Consider the following 23,465-nt stretch of genomic DNA (forward strand, 5'->3'; position numbering starts at 1 on the left):
AAAAATAACAAGCTGTAACCCTAAACGAGACACTTTCCGACCGCTCATGAATGCAACATCTGCTGTTTTTGTTTCCTAGCAACTAGCCGGTGTCAAACAAATTTGGATTCGGTTAATGTGGAGAATTTAAGGCTATCAGCCTTCAAAAGAAGCTACGGCACTCTTTAGTTAATCGCCTCTTTATTCATGATGTCTGAAGATGTTCATCCTCCAGAAAATGCCTTCAATCTCCTTCCAGTGGAAGACAAAAAGAAAGAAAAAGCGCCCAGGTAAATTGCTTCAAGTTAGCCCAAAGTAAGCAGTTAGCTTTAAACTATTATTTGGGGTAAACAAAACAAAACCACGACATTAAAGTTTTACTAAGCCTTTGGGTTTTTTATTTGTTTGTTTGCTTGTTTTGTTTTCCAGAAATAACTAATAAACTTGGGGTAAGTAGTAAATTGTATTTTTACAGATAATTTTTATTAAAATAAAGAGAAAAGAAAAACAACCCTATAGCTTTATATTTTATTTGCGTTTTTAAATGTTTGCTTTCATTTTTTATTGAGATTGCTTTTAGAGTATGTTTGCTCATTTTTATTGAAACGTTTTGGTATCTGTTAAAGGTTTCTTTTTTTCCATTTAGGTATGTAAAGAATTAATTAGAGAGATTAGAGAGATTTTATACTTGTGTGATGTTTTAGTAAAAACTCTGGATTCGTGATTCCTTGTAAACTTTAACTGTGTGTAACTGAGGAGACATTACATGCAAGTAGCTTGACTCCGGGGGTGGGAACCCAGTCCTGTGTTAGACATTTTTACTGCGTGCATGCGCAGTGAACTGTTCGCTTCGAACAGGTATGGGAAACCCCCATTCATCAACAACACTACGTCCAGATTAACAGAATCAACTTTTGGAGAACACTAGTCAGATGTTCTACAATACTGTAAATTTAGATTAGGTCGTAAAACAGAAACGCAGCTTTTGGACGGTATTTTAAAAAATCGTATAAGAAAAAAAATCCAGTATTGTGTAATAATGTAGTTGATTTAATGTTCTTTCAGTTTGTTATGTAAATTAACCAAATAAAATTTGGTTAATCTAGCAGATCATTACATGAAGGAACCTTTTAAAAACAAGCGCGTTCATGCTCACAGGTGCACACACGGGTGATCACACACACAAACTACACCCTTTTTGGCTCCTACCTCAAAGCACACTGTGCGCTGTCGATCTCACGTGCTGCACAATAATGTTTAATATTTAGTATTTACTGTCATATTCCCATATATCATTGTGATGTTGTTTATTACTCGTTTTTTCTTCTGCTTGCTTTTTTTTTTCTTTCTCAACAGGTGATCCAGGTGATCGATATATGTATTTTTGTCTGCTTATTCTGTTGGTTTTGGTTTTGCCCTTCTCCCCGTCCCTCTTCTCAGCTGTTTTTCTTTCCTCTTTCTTTCTCCCTTTCTTTCCACCAGTCAAGTCTGTCCCGTATTCAGCAAGTGAAAATAAAATAAACAATAAAAGGTGAATCAAATGGACCATTACGGCAAGGCTGGGATGGTCCATTTGGTAAAGTAAATCCGTTGGGCATCTTTCTCCGCCTTTAGACAATAATTCTGATGGCAAAAGAACCAAACGGGACAGGTTAAAAAAAAAAAAAAAAAAAAAAAAAAAATTTGAATTAAAATGAAATTTTAAAAAAAACCTCATCACTACCTATTTTGTTGACGAGTTTGACTTAAAAATAACAGAAGAAAAGACTAAAAATAGTAATTTATGATAAATAAATTTTGTGAGTGCAGTATTTCAATTCAGTTTTCTTTTATTTTAAAGCATAGTTTTCAATTGTTTTTCATTTAAAAAAAATAATTTTGTTTTTAAGTTAGGTTTTTGTAGTGATTGCTTCAACTGATGTGTTGCTTTTTCTTTTTTCTTTTTTAAGATATGTATCAAAATTCAGGCCTGCAGCTATGTTGGAGAGAAAGCTGGTGAAGGAGCCGATAAGGACGATGGGACCTGCCAGAGTGGAGTTGCCATCTCCAGAGAATTTCCTCAAGAAGCATTCCAAAGAGCCCAAACTGCCTGAACGTGAGTTCATCTGTCAGACCATTTTATTAGCGTGTGGGTTTGCCTTGAGATGGTGAATATGAGCTTCTTGGCATTGCATGTTTCAGAGATGCAGAGCTCCAAAGATGTTCATAAAACCTGCTCTTTCACTGAGAGGAAACCTCCGGTCCCCAGAAGGAATGACAAACCACTAATGGGAATTCACACCAAGAGGGATTTTTTAAAGGAAACACCTGTACTGGTGCCAATGAAACCACAGCCTGCATGCGTAGACACCAGCAAGGGGCACAAACAGGTGCTGGAAAACTCAGGGCTTGTCCCAAAGTTCATCACACGAAAGGTATTTTTCTACAGTTGCTACTTGCAGTCTTTTAAATATCAACATAAAGCATGCTAGAATAATATCATGTTTATATTTGCTCATAAAACACACCCTGTCTGAAGGACTTTGGTAGAGTACCAGCGTACCTCCAGCAGCGCAGCGAAGCAGAGAGGAGGGCTCGAGAGGAGTATGAAAACTTTGTAAAAGCAGAGCGGGAGCAGAGGGCCATGAAACACATGACACAGGAGGAGAGACAAGCCATCCTGAAGGTAAATAAATGCAGGGGAACCATGCTGGATCTTACAATTTAGTGGATTTAACCTGAATTATACAGGGTTTTGAACTTCAGTTACTCACATGCATTAACACAGTGAAGCTGTAGGATGACAGTTAGATTGTTCTCAGTAAAAGTAAATGTTGAGGGTTCTTTGTCAGAGTACAGTTTTTCATTTAAACTTGATTTTTCTATATAAGGACTTATAGAAGGAAGTGAGAAGACTAGAGGGACCATCAATGTTTAAGTTTAGAGCCTTGATTTCATGATGTGGGCATCATTATTTTGTGTTTAAGCTTTGCCTCATGTGAATGGGTGATATGCTATCCATTGATTGATATGGCACAGAACAATGTTAATGTTTAGCCATTAACAGGACAGTTTCTGTCACTGTGTGGTGTATGAAGCACAAAAACTGAGATCTCTGAGATCATTCCAGCAACATTTTCTGAGTTTATTTATAAAGATGTTCTGAACAAAACTTGTATAAAGTGCATGTAACATCAACTTAATTAGAGCTCTCGTACTTGTGTATAGTGTTTTTTAGTTCATGAGATTTATCCTCCTTAACTGCTGCACATGCAAAAATAAACAACAATACACCAAAGCCAACTCTGCCTGCAAAATACCAGTTTTCCTTCCTTACACAGCAGGATTTCTCAGAGAATTACCCTCTGTAACATCTCTGACTGATGCCTGTTTACTCAGAAAAGCCTTGAATACAGATAGTCTGTCTTGTGACATTGATGCGTTTCCTTCCCCAAATCTTCTGTCCAGCACCTGAAGGAGACCTGGGATAAGCTGCATCACGAGTACCAGGCCCTTCCCCTCATCATCGACACTGTGTCACAGAGGGCCACCAAGGACTGCCTCGAAAGGCAAATGAAGCAGCTGGAGGATGACATCAACCTATTCGAGAGGTTCAAAATCATCTACATACCTAAAGATGATTAAACTCAGCAGTGATGAGATGCAGTGTAGTGAATGTTGTTATTTACCCCATTCATGAGCAAAATAAACTGGTTGATTTACTGTATATTTTTTGCAGTGTCAGTTAATTTTTTTACAAAGCTAATACAAAATACAACATTTTTTTCAGACAAACAACACTCACATGAATTTATGACTTGGGCCGCTTCCGTATGTAGGTCCAAAAACATAAATTTGTGCTGTGTCATGACATGAGAGAAGGCTTTGGCTGATGACGATGAACCCTGCTGTTTAATTCCTCTGAGAGTTTAACAGAGAAAGAAAAGCTCAAAACAAACCAGGTTACAAGCTCAACACAGACTTCCTTTAACCCTCTTGCTCTTTTAAAGCTATTGGGGGAAAGTAGACCAGGTTGTTGTTTTTTGCAGCATGATCTCAGTTTAAACTGAGTTTTGTCGATGGGTGCTGGCAGAATATCAACCCTTAAAATACTGAAACTATGACTATTACCTCCCCGTGTTCATGTCCCCTCCGATGGTTGGACTTGGAGTTTGAAGGTTGTTTCATGACTAAAGCCCAAATGATGCAGGATTTTTAAGAGCAATACTAAATTGCTGTTAACTCAAGTTGTTATTTCAGTTACAATTTTAGCTCGTGGGCAGCAGAGCAGTGCAGTGGTTAGAACAGTTTCTTCATAGAAAGGAGGTCTCGAGTTTAAATCTATCAGTCACTCGGGGCCTTTCTGTGAGGGTTTTCTTTGTGTCTCCAGCTTCCTCCCACAGTCCAATGACACGCTTGTTAAATGAAATTTGGCCTTCATTTGAATGGTGATCTGTCTCTTGCTGTTAGCCTTTTGATGGATTGGCGAGCTGTTCAAGGTGCACCCCAAATCTCACTTTATAACAGCAGGTCCAGCCTTTTCACAACACTAAATTGGATAAGGAGTTAAGAAAATGAATGGATTTTGGCTTTCAGTAAGTATTAGACCAACATGATCTCAGCCCCTTAGCTCTCATTTAAAAGTGTCCTCCATAAAATCCCAAATTCACTCCCCCATCAGGCTGTGGCCGTGTTTAGTTCAGGTCACATTTCTCATTTTGATTTTTTCTGATGAATTACCCACTATTTTCCCAAAATAATCACATTACATTGTTGTGATCTCAATATTAACCAAAGTAATTGTGATTACAATTTTTGCTGTAACTGAGCAGCCCTTCATTCAAGTGGATTTTCAAGTCTAGCTCTTCTTTTCTCCTCCTGTGAATACATAAATCCAGAGCTAAAATTTAAGCACTTATTAAATGACAAACAATTTCTTCTTGTGTTCCTTAAAAAGTGTATTCCCTCAGAAAACTGAATAAAATTTACTGCTTACAAACTGAACCAATCATTTGTTGTTAGATTTCTTTCCCCCTTCCCCCGTCTGCAGTGGCCCGCGATGCGGCCATGAGCCAGCACAGCATCACATGAAGCTGATTATCCATGTAAATCTCCACAACCAAAACAACGCTTTCCTTTTGCACAAATGACTCAAGCGTGATCGCACGGCCCATGAGGCTGGCCGGGACTCGCCTTCCTATTTTCCCTCTCTGCTTTGTGAGTGGGCGCTGAAAAGAAGGCAACAGTAACAGTAAGTGATGATTTGTTAACAACAGATTAGAGATGTTGCTCAGGATGTTAGCGAAGTTCATATTTGAAGAAATGTTTCTCTATGTGTTACCGCTTTTGTCTTGTTGAGAAGGAAGCAAACTGTTTTTGTGTTTCCACTTAAGGTCACTTTCACGTGGATTCGCCTATAACTTATGCCACAATGTCAGCACTGCTACAGATGGACAATGCAGGGATGAAAAGAGGAATTGTGGTATGCTTAACACGATCTTTAAACATCTATAGTGCTAAAGTAGTGTTTGGTAATTGCTTTTTCAGCTATTAGAGGCTATTATTTTCCTTTTTGCTACTTAATATCTTTTGTGGTTTTATAGTAAACAAAGCAGTAAAGGCAACTGTCTGCTTTCAATTTTAGTTGTTTTTTTTTAATTCAGATATTTAAAAGTATAACTTGCAAAGTTTTTTGTTAATCAAGACACACAAGTCAAAATGACTAAAATGAAAAAGCAAAGCAATTTTATAGTAATGCAAATTAAATAAATATAAATAATTGATTAGAACAAACATCATCACACTATAATGATTGTAGCATATGATGTATGTATTTTTGTATGTTCCCAGTATATGTTTATACTGCCAATAATCTGTCCTAGATAAAAGATGATTGGCCAGGCTACAGTCTGGACCTGTTCACCTACCCTGAGCACTACCATGATGACATTGAGAGTGTTTACATTCCACATGGGGTAATCATGAATAGGTAAGAAAGGCCTACAACATCACAATGATGTCATAAAGTTTTGTAAAATCACACGCTGCATGAATATATGTTAAAATCTCACATTTTTACAGCTTATCGACGACAAAATATTTCAGCCACTTCTGCTCCGATCGTGTGGGTAAAGAAAAGAAAATACACCATTTCAGAATGTAGCGTTCAACATCACAGGTCAAAGGAGGACAATCTTTGTTTGAGCTCATTATTTTCCCAATACAATTTCATGTTACTTTACAATGACACGAAAACATTATATGCTATCCTAGATTTCTATATTAACAATGCTGACAGCATAAAACATCAAACTAAAAGGCATGAAACATCAAAGGGCTCTTGCCCTTGGGGGGGAGTTGCGATCTCTGAGTGTTCTCATTAGTAGTATGATTTGATTTGCTCTTGCAGGACAGAACGCCTGGCCCACTACATCATGGATGACTTTCGGGATGACAACATAATGGTCCTGTGTGTCCTGAAGGGAGGCTACAAATTCTGTGCAGATCTGGTGGAGTTCATCAAGATTCTCGGCCGGAACTCCAACAAGTACCTCGAGACCCGAGTGGAGTTCATCCGTCTGAAGAGCTACCTGGTGGGTAGTGCAGCAACCTATGAAAACACTTTCATAAATTGCCTCAAAGGGCATTTTGCCCAGCATCCACACCCGGTGGTGTGACAGGTGTGCTGTTAGATTTTTACATTTAATTAATGCTTTAAGTTAGGAATGTTTCATGTAGCTTTGAGCTCTCCATTAAGTCTCAGAACTGGACCTTTTCATTTTAATTGAGGTGTAGGTGCCTATTGGAGTAATTATCTGCCAAATCACATGGCAAGAAGTCAGCAAATGAGTAAAGCTGTAGTATTTTAGCCATATGCTAGTGTCACAAATTACAAGACATCTCTGTCTGTGCAATGAACCAATTCAAGTCTATGAATGCACCTTGTTAACCAAGCTTGCCACTGTCGGCTGATAACTTGGAACTCCATCATTTCATCCAGATGTGGTCACTTCTGGCTGAAAAACAACATAGCAGTGGCTAAACTGAGGATTTACAAACTAATGAACACATAGCAAATGTCAAAACATTACAACATATTACATGCTTTAATCACATCGTCCCATATTTCTCCTTCTTATACAAAATATTAGTGAAATATTCTTGGTTCCATCTTCCCACCTGGATGGAATTCCTTTGCAGTTTTATATCAGTCAGTTGATTGAATATGTTGTTTAAACAGACAAAGAAAGCAATGTGAGGATTCCAATCTTCTATCAGGAAGTTTGGGACATGCATTTTTGCTGAGCTTTTTTGTTCTTTTAACCTTAAATAAATAAAAATAAAACAGAATCTTAAATGATAAAGACCAACATTTTTGCTGAAGCCCTGCTTTAAACTCAGACTTTAGCCAGAGCCACCAGATGTCACTGTTGCTCATGTTTAATGTGAAACATTCACACAGGGCAACTCAAGGACGACTCATTGTGGAGTGACTGCATAGCTCAGGTCATGAAAATAGTAGTCTGCTAATTGGTGCAGCTGTTGCTGCCAAGAAAAACAGCTCATGTCATGATGGAGTCTAACACCTGGAATGCATAAACTGTGGAACGACACAGCAGTGGTAACAATTATATCAACTGTCGGCAAAGTCACTTGTTTTATCGTGGTGTGTTTTGGCAAGCAGCACATCTGAAAGGATGTGATTTGTTTTTCTCTACATGTGGTCACATTTTTTTAGTCCCTTTTGAGCACAGGGGAGGATTCGCTGGCTTTTGTGGAGGTTAAAGCAGCGAGGACAGCCTAGCAACGGTGTGATGTTCCACGATGTGAAGAAAAGAAGCTTTTTTTTTCTTCCTCAGTAGGGCAAGGTTGAATGAGTTATTTAAATAATACAAAATTAAGTTCAACTTACTACAGCTTTATTTAACTTTGTGAAGGCTAGTTGAATGCAGCGGCTACAGAAAATTAAGACAAAAGTAGAAAACTGGCAGAAATCACACTTGAATCTGAAAAGATATGATGACAAGTTAAGAGACCATACAAAAGCATAGTCATATACGCCTCACATATCACCGACTTTACCCAGGGGATGCCATACCCTGCATTTACGGACTTCCTAAGATCCACAAGGAAGGTGTCCCACTCAGACCCATTGTCAGTAGCTTAAACTCAGCCACTTACAACATCGCGAAACACCTTGCAACCGTCCTAGCACCTCTTGTGGGGAACACCCCACATCACATCAAGAACTCCACCGACTTCACAGACAAGGTCCAGAAACTTACCCTGGATCCAGATGAAACCATGGTGTCCTTTGATGTAGTCTCACTCTTCACTTGCATACCCACCACGGAGGCAGTGGAGACTGTCAGAAAACGACTACAAGAAGACAGCTCCTTGGAAGACAGGACTAACTTCACACCCGATCAGATCTGCACACTGTTAGACCTCTGCCTCACCACTACATATTTCAAATACAACGAGGGTTTCTACAGACAGAAACATGGCTGCGCCATGGGCTCCCCCGTGTCACCTATTGTAGCCAACCTTTACATGGAGGAAGTGGAAAGAAAGGCTCTTGGCTCTTTTAAAGGGAGAGTACCCAGCCACTGGTACAGATATGTAGACGACACCTGGGTCAAAATCCAAAGACAAGAAGTGGAATCCTTCACTGCGCACATTAACACCGTGGATAAAAACATCAAGTTCACCAGGGAAGACACAAAGGACAACTGCTTGCCTTTCCTGGACTGCGCCGTGCACATTGAAGAGAATGGCAACCTCAACATTGAAGTTTACCGGAAGCCCACACACACGGACCAGTACCTCCTCTTTGACTCCCATCACCATCTGGAACATAAACTTGGAGTAATCAGGACCCTACACCACCGGGCAGAACATGTTCCCTCTAAGCCTGAAGGGAAAAAGAAGGAACACACACATGTAAAGGAAGCACTTAAAACATGCGGTTATCCTAATTGGGCGTTTATAAAGTCAGCAAAGATGCACAGAAAAGAAGATCAGACACCAGCGAGGGAGGATAAGAAGGACAAACGCAACAACATTGTCATCCCCTATGTAGCCGGTGTATCAGAGAAACTCAGGAGAGTTTTCTCCAAACACAACATCCCAGTGTACTTCAGACCCAGCAACACACTCAGACAGAAACTGGTTCACCCTAAAGACAAAACTCCTAAACACAAACTGAACAATGTGGTGTATGCGGTACAGTGCAGTGAGGAATGCCCAGACCTCTACATTGGAGAGACCAAACAGCCACTTCACAAGCGCATGGCACAACATAGAAGAGCCACCTCCACAGGACAAGACTCAGACTAAAGGATAAAGGTCACTCATTCGAGGATGCCAACGTTCACATTTTGGACAGAGAGGACAGATGGTTTGAAAGAGGAGTGAAAGAAGCCATTTACGTCCACTGTGAGCGACCATCTTTGAACAGAGGCGGGGGTTTACGACACCAACTGTCTGCCATCTATAATCCAGTTTTGAGATCCCTTCCTAGACGCCTTAACGCCCACTCACACCCTGGGCCATCTGACCTCAGGAAATCACATGATAGGGTGGGGCCAGGTTTCACAATGGGCTCACCCGAAACTCTGGCTGATTAGGACCCACACCCGCTTTCACACCTTGGCTCATGTGATTAGGTAGAGGATCATCAGGGGTCCTTTGTCCCCCTTTGGGGAAACTCCCACTAGGTTTAAATCTGGGACTCTCCACCACTGATCCTTAGAACTGAAGAAGCTTCTCGGATGAGAGGTGAAACGTCTTCAAGCAACTCAAGAAGTCCAGACGCTTTTCTTTCCAAGCTCCTTAGTCTACGATGACCTGGATGACTGAGAACCTTCACAGACATGTCATATATTAAAGTTCATCTGATTCCTGATCATTCTATTTTCATGTCAACAACATGACGTGAGGTAGCGATTGCTGTTACTGCACTGTAGGACTGTGTGTTTGAGTGATAATGTTGTTATAGTCAATCTCACTGCTCATGATGGAGACATGTGACCTGCCCCAGGCCAGGATTTTGTCCACGTCACCGCTGCTCTTATCCAAGTGATGCATGTATAGCAGCCCAAGTCTAACTTCAAAGCCTTCATTCTTAAAAAGCTTTAAATACCATGCTTCCTCAGAGTTCATGTCTTTGTTTATGTTCAGGACATTTTATCTCAAAGACTTTGTCAAATATGTCTCCCTATGTGCAGTTATGTACCACACAGTGCAGTGTTATACACACAAAAGCCATGATACTGAAACATACATGATAAAAACGCAGTGGTAAATATAACTGGTAATGGTAACTATATTTTTAACAAATATATCACTATATCATGTTCTTTTCTGATGTTCCCATGATGGTCTGTCTGATGAAGTAAAAACACCTTTATGTTTAAATTCAAGTTCAGCCAGTTTGAGTTCAACCAATCTTGGATTACAGTTGAAATTTTCTTTGTTTGCTAACTCTTTAAACGGCCCATAGTGTTCTTTATATATTAGGAAGAATGGTATTTTTTAAGTGTTCTTACTCCCCTGTTTTTGCAGGTACTTCATATAATAGCGATACATTTCATTAAGCTTACTGATCAAACATTCATTATTTTCTTTGATAACAATTTTGTTTGTAGCGTTAGCTAGCAATTTTAGCTGTTGAGTCATACCATTAGCTAGCATTTAGCTGCTAGTCTATTTAGAAAAAAGCTTTTTATTCACAGTTTTAAGAAATTACTGCATTTCAAATATCTGTGTGAATGTTTAGATAATTTAATCTATTGTTAGCTGTTAGCTAAAAATTATTATAACTGTTAGCCAAATATTTAGTGAGAGTTTATAATCATTTAGTCACTTTAATATACCATATAATTTTTATCATTAACCTGTATTTCTTTTTGATGGATATTTTCTACTGCTTATACATTACTTTTACTTAATTTTTATATTTTCTGACCCTTTTTCAAACCTGTCATGATCTGTTCGCTTCTTTAATACAGTGGTTCCCAATTGGTGTGCCTTAGATTTTGTTAAGCATTAGTGTTGTCACTGTACAAAAAGTAACAAATGTAATTTCGATGCACTATATTAGAACACATGAAATCCCTGATTAGAGGCCCTGGTTATTGAAGTCAAATAGTTGCTATCTTGTGTGGAGAAAACCCCGCAAAAGAAACTGTCAAAATAAACTACTGCCAAAGCTATGCGTTGTATGGCTTCACTTGGACCAGGATTGACAGCATTCAGCCCAAGTGTAGCATTTGCTGAGAGAAGTTATTAAGATAACGACGCATTCAGACACCAAAAAAGTGTCTGATAACGAGATGGGTGCAAGTTATATACAAGTGGAGTTTATTGCAGATGTAAGGATCTGTATTCCTGAAAGTTCCTTCATCTGACAATAGCAGCAAATTAAAACCTGCTGATATTCCAGATGACTTAGAGGCCATTTTCTGCAATTATGAGTATGGGTGTGCCTTGAAATTCTGGCTTGAACTTTGGTGTGGCTTGAGCAAAGAAAGTTTGAAAACCAGTGCAGTTAACTGAGTTTGCTGCACATATCCCTGACTGCAAATCACAGTTAAAGGCAATTTATTATAATTAACAGAAACCATGGAGTAACAAAAAGGGCAAAAATTACAATTGCTGGGTTGCAAAATACAAATTAACTGCCCTCTTTTCGTCTTCTCACCAGAATGACCAATCAACAGAGGACCTGCACATTATAGGATGCCGAGATCTGTCTTTTCTACGTGGAAAGGTGTGTGTTTTTAATTAAGCAAAGTCAGGATAATGATATGGGATAAGGATATTTTTACATGCTGTTTAAAAGAAACTACCCTAGCCTCAAGAGGGAGCTGTCAGTTAATCTGTCTTTAGGTAGAAATTTTTCCCAAGCGATCAAAGTCACACAGTTACATTTGTTAGACTTAGTCTTAGACAAGACCACACCCTTATGCTCTGACTTTTGAGGCTTGCTCACCATATCGTCCTACAGTCTCCAGGCTGGCCATGAATCAGAGATTTCAGGCAAATGAAGAAGGCAGATTTATTGACTGTTTGTCCCTGCTAAGCCCTGGCAGGGAGGACTGAGGAGCCTGTAAGGACAGTCTGTGGCATTGTGAGGAATTACCCTGGAGTAAAAAAAACACTGATGTTGAATTCTTTAAAGTTAGCTGTCAAAATGTGCTTTAGCTACAATGTATTTTCACGTCGGTTAAGAAGGTCAGATGGAATAAAAACAGAAAATCTGACAGGCACCTTACACAGAGAGCATGAATCATTTGGAAAAAAAAATGTTGGTGTTCTTGTCATAATTCTTCCCCTGGACGGAAATGTTACACACAAGCCTCCCACAAGTCTCATACATTATCAACAAAACTAATCATCAGTCATCATCATTTCCTCAGCGAAATGTTTCTGAGGCTCAGTTCCAATTCGAGTATGAGTTTCTTCGTGATGATGCCAGTATAATGTCAGCTCAGTGATGTAAATGTTATGTTGATCTGTGAGGTGACATGAACACAGAGCTGTGCCTGAGATGACCTTATTAATGATACTACTACTACTCTGATTTGCATCACAGGGGGATCCTGCACAAAGTTTGGTGCACAGGATGACTCGCAACCAATTAAGTTTCTGAATTTTCCTCTAGCACCATCCCCGGGTCACTATTTCAGTGATAAATTAACATTTATTCCTTCTAATGGTAATTAAAAGGTGTTACAATATTTAAAGAGTAAACTAAGAAAGGTAAAATTGCAGTGGGTCTAAATCAGGAAAATATAGCTCTCCTCCTTGAGGTTAAATCAGGGATGTCAAACTAATTTTTTTATCGTGAGTCACATACAGCTCAGTTTGATCTTAAGTGGATCGGACAAGTGAAATACCCCTTTCTGTCACACACATTTAATCCCTGAGACATCTTAATATAAGAAAAGGCGCAATTTCAACAGCATATCTCAGTTTTCCAAAACAAAATTCTGCTGTTGTAAATCTTTCAGCATGATTCATTTTAAGAAATGAGTAAAATGACAAAAAAGGGGGGAAAAAATCCTATATCCAGGTAGCTCACTTCCCACATGATCATGCAATTATAGAACAGAAAGTTTCTGTTAATTCACAGAAAATGTCCTCTTTTGTGAATATAATTTTTTTTTAAAAACAGGAATTTTCTGTTATTTAATTGTTTATCTGTTACTTAATTACTTAGGTGTAGTATGAATACCCAAGGGGGAGGTCTCAATCAGTAGGAAAAGCTGTAAAACCTATAAAAATACCTTAAAAGTCCAAAAGTATATGCCCTTCTTCACATTTTCCAAAGCCATCCATTGGGCAAAATTGGAATTTTTGCATGGCCAGTTCTGGTCCACAGGCCTTATGTTTTACACAACTGGGTTAGATTTTCTAAAGAGGCTTGAGGAGGTGCAGACAGCTAGTTCCCTCTCAGATCACTTGAATCACAAAACGTTAAAAGTTGGATGACCTGAAAGCCTTGTTTGTCTCAACTCTCCTGGCCATGTACTGAATGCATGCCTCACTGTAGTTAAAGCAAAAATCTCAATTAGCAGGTTTTTCACATGTTTTGTTGCCCCCCCCCCCGCAAAAAAACCTTCTAATGTTTACCAGCTTCAACGTGCTAAACATTACAAGTGATTCCCAAGGTTCCAAAAATGTAATTACAAAAACAAGTCAAAACATCTCATTTAGAGATCCTAGGAGAACCATAAAATCCCAGCCAATGATGCCATACACAGTGAAATAATTGCCAGTGCATATTTGTTGTCCAACTGGCTCCATAGTTTGCAGCAGGCAGTAAGACAGGTTAGTTGTGCTGGAGCTTTTGTGTTCTTTACTTGTTCCTATTAAGCGTTATGCAAGAGTGTTCAGGTGTAGACTGGGAACACTGGCCAGGCGCCCGCATTCTCTGCGATCACTCTCCCCAAAACCATAGATACTCTCCACTGCTCTCACAAAGAGTCCCATACACCCAGCCAAGGGAACAAGAATTCATTTGAAAGTGTGCAGCAGTGAAAGTGTGCAGCTCCGAAGTGACTTTTGCTCACTGTAGACACAGATGTTCATTACTGAGGAGAAGAGAATGAGTCGTCTGTGTTTTTGTTCAGGCGCTAAAGATACTGCCAACATCGCTGCTATAGATACCATCTCTAAGAAATTCAAAGACACAACACCGCCTTTATTTTTGCTTTGCTTGAACAGTATTAAAATTCAAAGGTGACCGTTCTCTAATCTTTCTCTTTCCTTTTTTTTCACATGTTACCAAGAGTGTGCTCATTGTTGAGGTGAGTGTGTGTGTGTATGTTTTTCTATTTTTGTCGGATAAATCCCTTCAAATTAGCACCATTTCTGCCCCCTTTGAGACACGATTTACTTTTGAAAAGCCGTTGTCATTGTTGTGGTTTATGTCGACGCAGGGGGAAAAAAAGAAAAAAACTCATTCTTTTCCTCTTTGGGATCATGTTCCAGTTGTGAAGGGTTCTGGACTCAATTCAGACACACATAAGAAGATATTTACATGGGCTGAAGGATAAAAAGCATGATGCAAAACAAGAACAGCTGCTCAAGTTCAATGTAATATTTCTCAGTTAAACAATGTTTTACCTCTTAAATGCATGTAACAGAAAAGTTTTCAGTAACTGGAAATCGTCTCTCAGATGCCACTCCTGCATTCATTAATCGCTCATCAATGCATTTACCTATTTCAGTTGATCAATATCTGTGCAAAAGTCTTGAGCAACCCCTCATTCCTTTTTATTTTTCTGGGAAAATGGGAAATAGGTGCAGAAATTTATTGAAATTTGTGCAAACATAAATAAAAATGCAATATATAACACAAAAACAGTGTTTGTACAATTCTAACAAGCTTGAAAGTCAATATTTGATTTTTGTCTGAACTCTCTTGAGCAAGCTTTCTTTTCATTTCTTTAAGTAGTCTTCAGGAATATTTCTCCAGGCTTCGGGAAGCTATTCAAAGACCCCACACTGCTTCTATAATATTGAGGCTAGTGTTCCCCATTCGACCGAGACCATTTCTGATGAGGTTTTAACAAACAGATGGATCAACTGAAGGGTCACATGGATCTCTAAAGTCTTGCGTCAAGTCTTTGCTGGATTTTCTTCCTAATTCTTAATAATATGACTTTTAGATTCTGTCCACCTGCTATATATAGCTTTTTGAGGCCTGCTTCTTTTTTTGTCCACTTGTCAGTTTCCACCATTTTTTTTTAGGGAACGCTACACATCATGACAAAATACGCCATGTTTTCTCCTAAGAGTTCTTTGGGAAACACATCAAATTGCATTATCTTTGGCATTTTTCATAGTGAAAAGTGCTTTTGTGACAGGCTGCTCATAAATTGTCTCAGCATTCCTCTGATGGACAGGTTCAAGGACTGAACACGTGAAAACCAGCCAATGTCCAAAGGCAAACTTTAAAAGACCTTAATAAAGCCTGAAGTACAAGAAGATCTGGCTCCTGGAAAGCAAAATATAAAGAAATCAGCTGTGGCTCAAGACTTTTGCACAGTACTGTATCTTGATCTTTTTTCTACTCTCATATATCCCACGTTCTTTCCTCCAAATCTCTTCCTCTCTTCCTTTGCTCTTCCCTCCCCTCAGGCCATAGTTGACACAGGAAAGACCATGAAGGCCCTTCTGAAGCATGTGGAGACCTTTGAACCCAAGATGGTCAAGGTCGCGGGGTGAGCCAGTTTTTTAGTCGTCTGTGTTTTCCCTGTAAAGGAAATGCCAAGCGTGTGACGAGCACGAGAAGATATCACTTGTCCACAGTCACCGCTATCTCGTGTCTGTGGGCTGTTCCTATGCATTCCCGAGATCACAGAAACACGATAAACATCTCTCACACATGGTTCATGTTGAAAGTTTATTTCCTCTGGATTGTGAAAACACTCCAAAAATGTACATTTTTAAAAAATATTCAAGTCTTCGTCTCATCACCATGGTTTTTGTACCAATGAATGTCTTTAAATTAAACTGAAAAAAGTCAACTTTTTGATATTGTATACATAATTTAACATTTGATGGTAATTAACATTATTATTTTGTATTTCAGGCTGCTGGTGAAGAGGCTCCCTAACATGGCTGAAAGTCTGACAGACTGTAACTATGTTCTTTGTTTTAACCTTTGTAACACCCACACCGTACCCTACTCATCAGTCTTTTTCATTTATTCTTATTTTTTCACTTTTTTCAAAGTTTAGATCATTTAGCAAATTGTTCATTATTAGGGAAGTGTCCTGTCCGGAGTTCAGGACATCAGTTTTTGCACAAATTAAACAAACAAGATATAGCTTTAGGTTACAAATATTAACTACTGGCTGCAGTCACGGGAAAAAGAAAGTATACTCGCGTTTAATTCTAAAGCCTTGCATATCAGGACATAATCACAATGATCTAGTCTTTAGCAGGTTCTGAAATGACCTAAATACAACCTCATATGAACAATCATACATGATCTACACCACGTCTTTGTATGATAGAAAAACTAAGCCAAAATAGAGGAACAGTAGGTTAAAACTAAGTATACTCCATTATTTTTTTAGCTTGTAGAACCATCTTTAGCAAGTTATTATTTTCTATGGGATTTTATCAGTCTTTCACTTTGTTGTAGAAGAATTTTAACAGACTCTTCTTTACAATGTTGCTTTAGTTCATTAGGATTTCCAGTCATTCGCTTATGCACAGATCTCTTAAGATCCTATCGCAGCAAAACATGCTTTACTACATGCCTCATTCACATGCACATTCATATAAGCACTTTTTCCTATACCTAAGCGCTGTGTCTAACATTCTCACACACTAAAATAGAAGCACTGGAGAAACAAAAAGTATCAAAGACAGTCCTTTTAAGTCCACCTCAATTAAACAAACTATTTTTTGAACCAAGCTTTGAACTTTGAACTGGCCTCTTGTGGCTAGTGGAGGTATTGCAGATTTTCTCACATCATCTTTAGCTTAACTTTTCAGCTCTACATACTGGCATTTAAAAAAAAAGCTTACAGCAGGGTACTCAGAAGTTTAAGCTCTGGGTGTTAGATTTTCCTCCTAACATGTGTCACTTGTTTTTCTTGTTCGCTTAATCAGATGTGACGTTTCAGGTGAGACTGCTTCATCAACACCTATCAGTCATCTTTAATTTGAGCTGAAATGTATTTGTTACACCTCATAATTATTTCAAATAAAGGCATCAGAATGTGTATTTCTAGCTCTTATGTGCGATATCACAGCCACTCACTCCTGGTTTATTCAAAAGACTAACATGACATTTTTGTTTAATGTTAAACAAATCAGGATACTTAACATTCATGTCTGTGTTTGCATTGTCAGATGTTGGATTTGAAATTCCCAACCGGTTTGTTGTTGGCTATGCCCTTGACTACAATGAATACTTCCGTGACCTGAATGTAAGTCCTTAGTTTACTGACACTCCAGCAAAGCCTGTGACCTTTTAAAGAGCTGAGAGAAAGGGATGAAAGAGACAGGAGGGGAGAGTAAACATAGTAAATCAAAGACATTATTTCTTTTGCCTGAAACCTAAACTCACCCAACAGGTATGCTCCCTGCCCGAGGAGATTTTACATGTAGGCAAAGTAGCTCAGAGCAGGTGGTTTCTGTCTGTGTTCACAAGGAGGTCTGTGCGCTTAACAGTATCACCCAGGACAGGAGTCACTAAATGATATAGATAATAGATTTTTTACATGTAAGATAAAAATGAATGAAGTATTGTATCTATTTTTTCCAGTTCCTGATTAACCATAAATGGTGAGTTTATTGGGTTGTATGAAGATGTGGCCAACAGACTTGATGTACTAACCCCCCCAAAACAATCTCAAACAGCACTCATCAGCCACTTTGTGAGGTACATTAGTTCAATTGCTTGTTAACACAAATATCTAATTGGCCAATCACATGGCAGCAACTTAGTGCATTTAGCCATGTAGCCATGGTCAAGACAATCTGTTCAAACCAAATGGGGAGGAAAGTGTTCTTAGATGACTTTGAACATGAACATTTGTTCTTGGCACACTTTGGCCCACAGCTCTTTTCTGACTATTTCCAATTATGATCACAGAGTACCCAGCTTGTGATGACTCCTTTCAGCAGGATAAAATCACCATAATATAGAGTTTAAATCACATCAAACTTGTTTCTTGAACATGACAGTGACCTCACTGTACTCAAGTAGCTTCCACAGTCACCAGATCTCAATCCAAGTTTTGGATTTGGTGGAGCGCAATAGTCTCCTCGTGGAAGTGCAGCTGTCTAGTTCTGCAGCAACTGTGTAATGCTATCATGCCAGTACAGCCCCAAATCTCTGAGGAATGTTTCCAGGAACTTGTTGAATCTGTGCCATGAAGAATCAAGGCACTTCTAAAGGCAAAAGAGGTCCAACCCAGTACTAGCAAGGGGTACCAAATACAGTGAGCATACGTTGTTGCTGCTATGAGTCGAGATTCAAACTGTAGCACAAATATTAATCTGAAAAATTGTTCTAAAGTGCTTTAATTTGCACAAAAAGCACAGATTTATCCACTGCTTCTAAATATTAGGATTAAGAAGACTGCTGTTTTATTTTAAGCCAAGTAAAAGTTCCTCTGGAGAATAGAGTGGACTGCACAGCACCAATGGCAGCAGTTATTACCAATGAACTAATATCACAGTGCTTCACTTTACGCAGGGGTTCTAGGCAAAGATGGCTTCTCTGCCCTCCTTTGTTTGCCATTATCATTTATCCTGCTTCAACCTGCTAATTGAAACATAAAATACACAGCATAAAATGAGCGCTATACCTGCAAAGTCTTCCTCTTCAATATCCAAAACCATACACTATTCACACTTTACAAATATCATCTATCTTTTGCAGATTGTTAAATGCACATTTTTAATAGTCACCAAACTACAACCCAGTCTTAAAAACAGTAGAAGACAACCCTATACCCATGATAAACTGCTTATTTCCAAGCCTCCATCCACTTGGTTCAAATTCCTAGAAACTCCAACCTCCAAATGGCATTACAACACTAAGAGCAGGACACATGGTTACTTATGTTAAAAAAATTAAAAAAAAAGACAATGGCAACTTTGTTTATCTATCACATTTCATCACATGTAAGTACAATGTGCTTAACACAGAAGATAAAAAATATTAAACCCTGTGTAGGTAACAATGTGTTAAGGTAGTGAAATAAGCAAAATAAATAAGCACTGGTCAGAACTCAAATAATAATGTACATGCATTTTATTTTTGTTTCATGTTTTTATTTGAGAAGGATTACCTCTTCCTGTGCTTTTATATCATTATTCTTTCTGCTGAAGCTCAGCACATAACCCACAATGTATAACTACTCTGTATTTTCCTTGCTTTTTTAAAAATTACTACACAAGCATTTGCACAATATTTTTCTATCGGTTTATTTCTGTTTACTTTTAGTGGAAATATAGTAAAACATATGGATTATTTAGATTAGTTTTTTTCTTTAGGCTGTTGTTCTCCTGTAAATATTCTCACTTTCTTTTTGATATGAATTCAGTTTAATTCAAGTCTTTCTAAAAGCAATAAGTTCAAATCTATATGGACCCTGCTGTTTTTATCTGTGAAACGTGACCTTGAATTTACCTCTTACTCATGTGAAACACTAAGCTTGACTCCCACAGTCACGTACAGTATGTGCAGCACGCACTGTTTGTGCTGTATGGTTGTGTGTGTGGCTCTTGTCCATGTTTGAGGGGGGTGGTATTCGTTATGAAAGTCTGAAGGCGTGTGACCTGTGGAATGTAGAGGTTAGGCTCTGATAATCAGACAGAGTTAAAGCTTACCCTCTTATCTGTCCTCATCCCACAGAAGAAATATGAGTTGAATCCCCAGGACACCCAAAGTTAGATTAATGAATGAGTCATATCTTTGGAGATTACTTTCTTCTCTTTTCAAATTTGCAGGTTTTTGTGGTTTCATACTGCAAATGGAATTTAAAGTTTGTAGAAAAGATCGCAAAGCTAATTGTTTTGTTTTTTTATCACCCCTTCTCCTTTCAGCATATCTGTGTCCTCAGCAGAACAGGAAAGATGAAGTACAAGATATGAGAAGACATGAAGCCATTAGTTACACTCAGTTTTACAGCAGCACATATTTCTCTCCCATTGCTGTAACAATTAGGTTTTTTTTGGTCTTCTTTACAATTCAGTGCTGGATGGACACTGTGAAATGTTTTTATGTTGTGAATTAAAAGGCGTTTAATTCAGTTATTGCCTCATCCTTTCTTTGCATGTTGATGAGATTCACACAGGAACAAAGAAAGTGTTAAATAAAAGAAAGACAAGCCGCCCACCAGGACAGGACGCTGGTGACAGATGGAGCGAGCTTATGGACGTTGGCATCCTCGTACCCGGATGACGCCCACAGCACACAGTGGGTACAGCATCTCCACACCGCGCTGGATCTGCTTGTTTCTGTCAGTGTGGGTTTTTTTTTTCCTTTGTAAGTTTGACCTTCTCTATACAGGATGATGTATGTGTAGAGTTTGACAGTAGAAGATGTTTTTACTTTCACATGCTAAAAGTTGCAATACCTTTGAGCGTAAGGCAAAGATGCACAAGCCTGACTAATTAGAAAAAATCAGTTATTGGCCTGTGGGAGTCCACGTGGCCTTGACAAAAGTGCAGTGAAAGCTGGAAACTACAAAACTACAAAAAAGAATGTGTTTTCTTAATCTATAAATAAATATGTGGCATAAGTTATTATTAGTATTTGTATTTAGGTCATATCTGACATTTACAATACTCTCAAGCCAAAACACATTAGCTGGAAACTGTATGTGGCCAACATAAATGAGATATTTTACCTAACCACATAAAGATTACAGTACGATAAAAATGTGGAATATTTGTGCTAAAATACTAAAACCATTCAATTCATTTTGATTTGTATAGCGCCATATCGCAACCATACTCGCCTCAAGGTGCTTTATATTGTAAGGTAAAGATCCTACAATAATAGCAAGAAAACCCCAACAATTATTGATGACCCCCTATGAGCAAACGCTTGGCAACAATGGGAAGAAAAAATTAACTTTTAACAAGAAGAAACCTCCAACAGAAGCAGGCTCAGAGAGGGTTTGTCATCTCCCTTGACCGGTTGGGCGTGAGAGAAGGGAAACAGTACAAAGGACACGAGGGGAAGAGAGCCTAAGATTAATTATAACTAATGAATAACTACAATAATAAATGAGGAGTGGTGTATAAACTCATAGTAAGTCAAAGAGAAACACACAGTGCATCATGGGAAGCCACCAGCACTCTCCTTTTAAATAAAGTAAATTTTAATAAAAAAATATACAGGAAATGCCTTTAGCTTTAGTGTTTAGCAGCTTGGTCAAATTTTTAAAAAATAATAATAATAAAATAAACTAAAAGGAGCATACACACTCAGGAAACTAACTGAAACAAACATGAATTGAAAGCAAAAGTTCAAAACTAAAGAATAACAAGTCATAAAAAATAGTCCTCAGCCAGTCATAGTTGACGTGCAAAGCAGCCTTGCTTTCATAAAGGAATTTAACCAAATTATAACCATTTGGCAACCAGATGAGTCGAGTCCCTTACTGCAAAGAGAGTCAAATTGTTGTGTTGGGAATCCACCTACATTTAAAAATGAGACAACAATTATTTGCAAACTTTTGCCACTCTGTCTGAGAGTGATTGCAGTCAGTCTGAGTCATACCATAATCAATGGAGACACTTTGTCTCTCACCAGGCAAACTCTGTAATCACCTTCTGATTGAAACTGGTTGCCCAGAAGTTGAACGACCAACAAGCTCAACATCTGGGCAATGCGAGTACTTTTAATCGATGTCTGATGTCTGACATCAAAAATAAAATCAGGCAACCATCAATTTTTCCTATTCATGAGGCCTTTTACTTTAGTGTGATTGAGCCGCAAAGAATCACTGAATATTTATATTATGTAAAAATTAAGGATTGTCTTCACTCTGCTAAATCGAAAATATGAATATTGAGCTTGATTTTTTGTTTTGGGTTTTTCTTTTGCAAGGTTTACTGTCTGAGCCCCTGATTTCTGGGAAAAAGGCTTGCTCTACACTCACCACTTGAAAATACCTGCAGTCTAGATGAACCTTCCCTACAAACAAACACACACAAACACTCATAGTGAGGTTTAAGTCTAAGAGAGTCAATTGTGCGTATCGACAGACAGACCAGAGCATGCTTCACTTCATAGCAAGCACTCGGGGAGTGTTATCATGTGGCTAAGCGCTCTTGATTTTCAATCACCTGAAACTGCAAACAGCCGTCAGATCACATAACAGGAATGCATATATACACAGAGGTATCATTCGAAAGATCTGAAAAGATTTCTTATTAGCCGGGGTGGCAGCATCTCAGCTAAAAGAAGATGAAATAATTAGTGTGTTTATGTTTACTCTTAGTTTGTGTCTTCATCACTTAATGCCGATAACTTGTGACTACATTCGCTGTTTCATGTAGAGGCCACCAAGATGTGAAGTGATTCTTGGCTGGAAATAATATATTAAAAGGAAATTCATTTTTTTCTCATCGTCTTTCTGTAGTATTTCAAAAATCAAATGTGTGTTTTTCTCACATTTTAAAAACATGTTTCCAAGCCAAAGGTAATGATGCGTCTCCAGCTACAAGGCCTCTCCGCATTAAATGACCTGTTAAATGAGTTGCTATTTGGATAATATGAATGAGTGCAAACAAAGGAGTTCTGGGAGGTTTGGAGCACTCAGCTCCTGCATTAGAAAACACTCTCAGGTTTCACAGCACCTTGGCTATTATATTTAGGGGAACCCTGGATTTAGTCAGGTTTCAGCTCTTGTTTGTGAATCTTGCAGAGGTGCGAGATAAGAAATAGGAAAAACTTACAAATAAATTACACAGCTGTCTGGTTTTGAGCTCTGTGCAGTCTGTGCTACAAAGACCCCCATTGTACCGCCGTCTGCAACACCGTGTATCCTTATCATAAGACATCAGCACTTGGAGGTAGTTGTTAACTTATCCCAGCGCTAATGCCCCCCTGTGCTGCCCTGGGAACTCGCAGGCCATTGTCCTTCACCTCCATGCAGAGTTCGGTGAAAGCAGGAAGGGACAAAAAGCCTTGTAGGGTTCACATGCTGCAGCTTTGTAGTGCTTCGTCGAGGGAACAGAGGTTGGGGCCAACCACAGAAAGTAGGCTACAGGTAAACTGCGATCAGTACAAAAGGAACAAAATGGGAATTGTGCATTTGAATGGCCACACATCCCTGCATCTGACATATGAAGCCTGTAGTTAGAGACAGCCAGCTGGATAGATTTACATCTCACCAGCACAGCAGATGAGACATATTTTTTCCTGATGGCAATTATTTGGCTCTTCTACCATTAGCGGAGAGGTTGACATTTCATGTCTGGTAAATACACAGCCAGCAGTCTGTTAGACTAGC

At 38.7% G+C, this 23,465-nt stretch overlaps 2 protein-coding genes across 3 annotated transcripts; both read left to right on the forward strand.

The window, feature by feature from the left end:
• Positions 1-79: 79 nt before the first annotated feature.
• On the forward strand, positions 80-3,685 carry enkur (enkurin, TRPC channel interacting protein). Its single transcript, XM_031745801.2, has 5 exons — positions 80-269; positions 1,929-2,074; positions 2,161-2,393; positions 2,498-2,644; positions 3,427-3,685. Exons 1-5 carry the CDS (start codon positions 187-189, stop codon positions 3,601-3,603), a joined length of 786 nt encoding a protein of 261 aa, XP_031601661.2. The 5' UTR covers positions 80-186; the 3' UTR covers positions 3,604-3,685.
• Positions 3,686-5,063: 1,378 nt separating this feature from the next.
• prtfdc1a (phosphoribosyl transferase domain containing 1a) lies at positions 5,064-20,249 on the forward strand. 2 transcript variants are annotated; one of them, XM_039617527.1, is made up of 10 exons: positions 5,065-5,209; positions 5,352-5,440; positions 5,841-5,947; positions 6,368-6,551; positions 11,666-11,731; positions 14,256-14,273; positions 15,610-15,692; positions 16,064-16,110; positions 17,338-17,414; positions 20,044-20,249. In XM_039617527.1, exons 2-10 carry the CDS (start codon positions 5,390-5,392, stop codon positions 20,089-20,091), a joined length of 681 nt encoding a protein of 226 aa, XP_039473461.1. In that variant the 5' UTR covers positions 5,065-5,209; positions 5,352-5,389; the 3' UTR covers positions 20,092-20,249. The 2 variants fall into 2 exon arrangements, with proteins under 2 accessions (XP_031601658.2, XP_039473461.1); XM_031745798.2 differs by lacking the exon at positions 14,256-14,273 and having other exon boundaries at positions 5,064-5,209.
• The last annotated feature ends 3,216 nt before the right edge of the window (positions 20,250-23,465 follow it).

The sequence above is a fragment of the Oreochromis aureus genome, linkage group 9 (genome assembly GCF_013358895.1).
Source record: "Oreochromis aureus strain Israel breed Guangdong linkage group 9, ZZ_aureus, whole genome shotgun sequence".
In the NCBI taxonomy this organism is placed as follows: domain Eukaryota; kingdom Metazoa; phylum Chordata; class Actinopteri; order Cichliformes; family Cichlidae; genus Oreochromis; species Oreochromis aureus.

Excerpts from the sequence above, each read along its gene's own strand:
- prtfdc1a (XM_039617527.1), top strand. The coding sequence starts at position 5,390 with ATGTCAGCACTGCTACAGATGGACAATGCAGGGATGAAAAGAGGAATT. Across the intron at positions 5,441-5,840 it reads GGATGAAAAGAGGAATTGTG|ATAAAAGATGATTGGCCAGG; the intron begins GTATGCTTAACA and ends AATCTGTCCTAG. Across the intron at positions 17,415-20,043 it reads AATACTTCCGTGACCTGAAT|CATATCTGTGTCCTCAGCAG; the intron begins GTAAGTCCTTAG and ends TTCTCCTTTCAG.
- enkur (XM_031745801.2), top strand. The coding sequence starts at position 187 with ATGATGTCTGAAGATGTTCATCCTCCAGAAAATGCCTTCAATCTCCTT. Across the intron at positions 270-1,928 it reads AAGAAAGAAAAAGCGCCCAG|ATATGTATCAAAATTCAGGC; the intron begins GTAAATTGCTTC and ends TTCTTTTTTAAG. Across the intron at positions 2,394-2,497 it reads CAAAGTTCATCACACGAAAG|GACTTTGGTAGAGTACCAGC; the intron begins GTATTTTTCTAC and ends CCCTGTCTGAAG.